General features: G+C 42.2%; 1 protein-coding gene across 1 annotated transcript in view; it reads left to right on the top strand.

Annotated features, from left to right (window-relative positions):
* The first annotated feature begins 858 nt into the window (after positions 1–858).
* Positions 859–3,638, top strand: part of SLFN5 (schlafen family member 5) — a 12,016-nt gene continuing 9,236 nt past the window's right edge. The window contains exons 1-2 of the mRNA XM_012809738.2: positions 859–1,901; positions 3,442–3,567. Of these exons, the coding sequence (XP_012665192.1) occupies positions 896–1,901; positions 3,442–3,567 (1,132 nt within the window). The 5' untranslated portion in view covers positions 859–895. The remainder of the gene's footprint in view (positions 1,902–3,441; positions 3,568–3,638) is intronic.

A 3,638-nucleotide genomic window follows, 5' to 3' on the forward strand; every position in this document is an offset into this window, starting at 1 on the left:
GAACTCTCTTTGCCAGTGTTTACATTGTGTACCTAAGACTTACTACCTACTGGATCTCAGATCCTTTTTTTCCACTAAGGTACCTTTTTTATGTAGCGGTGCTCAATGCTTTGTGGAGTTACTATGGAGTGAGCTGAATATGGACCAAGCTGTGTCCCGGTGCTGTGGCCTTAGGCTCAGTCTTGTCGATGCCCTTCTAGCTCAAACTGCCCCTTAAGGGCTTCTGCTCACAGAAAGTATATTCCTCATATAATTCACATGAGGACTATGATTATGAAATATATACAGGATGTATATTTATCATTTTTTGGACAAGATGGAAACCATTTGAATCAAGGGAAGCTATCAGAGGGAGCTAAAGGATCTGCTCCAGAGCAACAATGATAAATTGCCAATGCAAGCAGATTCGTTCCTTCCCAAATTGAGCTTTAAAACGATCTGGAGACTGATCAAGTCTCAGTGAGAGGAGAAAGACAAAGAACCAGGAAAAACAATAAACATCAAGACACTGAAGAGATTCCTCTGAAAGCTTTCCACTTGCTTTCCAGCTCCAGAGCACAAGTATCACTGTAAATTTTTTTATGTTCTGCAGTTGACCCCAGAGACCTTGCCGCTCAAAGAACTTGGCAGAAATTACTAAAATCATAGCAGAAAAATAGCCTTTGATCATTTCTGGGGTGGCAGTGGGCTTAGCTCTTCAAACTGCCCTATTCACTTCATTGATGCATGAATCTGGCCTCAAGCTGTACGGGAATAAAGGAAGTGACCAACCTCAGAAAAGTGGCCTTAACCTGTTGATTTTCCCACCTCCCTATTCTTGTCCTGTGCTAATGGTTCTATCTTTCTGTTTTTCAGGAGAACCTTTCAGGTTAGGAATATACCAAGTGCTGAGAAGATGAGTCTCAAGATTACTTTCGAAACAAACTTCGCCGAGTATGTTCTAGATATGGGAAAAGTCATCCTTGGGACCCAGCAAGGGAGGGCAATGAACCCTCAGCTGTGGGAGAAACAAAGTGAAACCATTTTGCAAGCAATATGTGCTCTGCTGAATTCTGGTGGCGGTGTGATCAAGGCTGAGATTGAGAACGAGGACCATGATTATGAAACTCATGCACTAGGGTTCGAGATACCCCCAAGTTTCAGCAGCTGTTTAGATGTGATGCCGCTGCAGGGAAAACTCTTGATTTTTGTGAAATCATGGAACACAGAGACAGGTGTACGAGTTGCGACCTTGTGCTCCAATTTGTACTACAGAGAGAGAGCATCTACTAATGTCGTGGATCCCCAGGAAGCTCTGGCATTCCTCAAAGGGAAGGCTGAGGCTCCTATGAACATAAACATTTCTCACCCCTTAAGTCCACAGGGAGCTCGGGGTAGGGTACAGTATGAAGATAACATAAAGGCCTCGGCTGCCGCTTTATTTGATAAAGTACAGCTTCAGTATCTGGAAAAACTCAACTTTCCTCAGTCCACACACGTCGAATTTATAATGTTCTCAGCAGATGTGTCACAGTGTGTTAAAGACAGACTCCCCAAGTGCATTTCTGCCTTGGCTAATACCGAAGGAGGATATGTATTTTTTGGTGTGCATGATGAGACCCGTCAAGTTATTGGATGTGAAGCAGACAAAATAGGCATCTTGAGCACTACGGTTGATAGCTGTATGAAGAAGTTAAGCGTCCATCATTTCTGCACACAGAGGCCTGAGTTGCAAAGGACCATTAAATTCCTTGAAGTACGCGATAAGAAGGTCCTCCGTGGATATGTGTGTGCGATCAAGGTGGAGAGATTCTGCTGTGCTGTGTTTGCCAAAGAGCCTAGTTCCTGGGAAGTGAAAGACAACTGTGTGAAACAGCTGACCACAAAGAAATGGGTAGCTTCGATGATGGAAGCCGACCCAGGTCAGGCAGCAAGACCAACAGTGATTGTAACATTGGCTGGGGGCAGGCTGGGCAGAGAGGAAAGGGACTTATGGTATTCTTTGATTCTCTCTGAGTTGCAGATGTCATATTTCTTAATGCTTATAGATGCAGGAGGGGGTCACTGCCTGTCCTTCCCTCTACCATCTTGAATATTCTGCATTCAACAGATGCTTCATGCTGTAACCCCACTAGAGGCTAGTGCAGGAGGTCTCCTCGACTTCCTTATTTCTATTTTCACATCCTTTCTCATGTTCATATTCTAGTCTTTTCTTCTCCTCCTCAATTTTGAACTTGCATTTAATTATTTAGGAAATTCCTAAATTATTCAGTATACACTGTATACTTCCCCCCCCCCCCACATGCACAGACGTGTCCTCTTTAACCTACTGCCACTTTCTTCTGACTTCCCAATCGTGTATGGCTCCCTGAATTAAATATTCTCTGTTTCTCATTGCCCCACTCCAATTTGCTCCAATTTGCAAATCATCTCCTTCTTTAAAAAAAGATTTATTTCAGATTTATCTAAGGATGCAAATGTTTGGGTTATACTGTTTTCATTTCTAAGGTAAAGTTCAAGTTGTAGTTGAGCTCTTCACCCAAGAGCTGTGTTATATAGCCTAAAATTGTGCACATTAGAACTTACCAAGCACCCTTCCTCCTCAGTTTTCCCCTTTTCCTCTTCTTCCTCACTAGAAATACTTGTATTTTTCTTTTATATGAGTGTGTAGTGGTTTAATACAAGTTTCATATTCATATTGAGTACACTGTACTTGCTTTTGCATTCTTGTGATACTTTACTAAGAAGAATGTGTTTCAACTCCATGTGGGTGAACACCAAAGTTGTAAAGTCTCTATCCTTTTCTGAGACTGAGCAGTATTCCATGGTATATATATACCAGTTTATTAATCTGTTCATGAGTTGATGGGCGCTTGGGTTGCTTCCAAGACTTGGTGGTTATAAATTGAGCCGCAGTCAACATTCTAGTGCAAATGTCCTTCCCACTTCCATTTTTGAAGCCAAACACGACCAAACTATGGCTTTTCCTCTCTTTAACCATTTTTCTTTTTGGGAGCCAAGATGTATTGCTAACCATGACTGACAAGCCACAGAGTAGAGCTAGTGATACGCATCTACCTTGGAAAAGGAAAGCCTCAGATGAAATTAGACAAAAGAAAATCAATGGGAGGTTCTTCAAAAGTCCAGAGAAAACAAAGGTCCATTCCAGAATCTATATCCACTGACCTTCACATCTTCTAATCATGTTTCTTTAAAAACACACACACTATAAAAATAGTTTTGTTTCAACATAATTAAATTAAAACCTGTCGCTCTATGTTAGTCTCTCCCTCAACCCCCACCCAAAAAACCTCTCAGTAGGCTTTGCTGAGCTGATTGGGATGGAAACACAAGAGACCATGGGCTGTGGCTGAGACTAAGTGAAAGACTTTGTAGCACCACTCCGCTATAGGGTGGGGTATGACTTTTTCCATTTTGAACCTTTGGTTTTTATTTCCTAAGATCTTTTTAGGTTTCCTGAGATGGTCCTGGAGCTGAGCGTGTCATCCGCCACACCCCACAGCAGGGCCGTGTGCTCTCATAAGAATTTGGAACGTCTGAAAGAACGGCAGAAACGTTACTTTCCAGGTAATTTGTCATCGCTGATGGCTTTGGAACATCCTTACTGTTCATTTGTTTGGGAAAACAACGGACTCCTA

The sequence above is a fragment of the Otolemur garnettii genome, unplaced genomic scaffold, assembly GCF_000181295.1.
Source record: "Otolemur garnettii isolate 467f Iridium unplaced genomic scaffold, OtoGar3 scaffold00112, whole genome shotgun sequence".
Classification (NCBI taxonomy): Eukaryota; Metazoa; Chordata; class Mammalia; order Primates; family Galagidae; genus Otolemur; species Otolemur garnettii.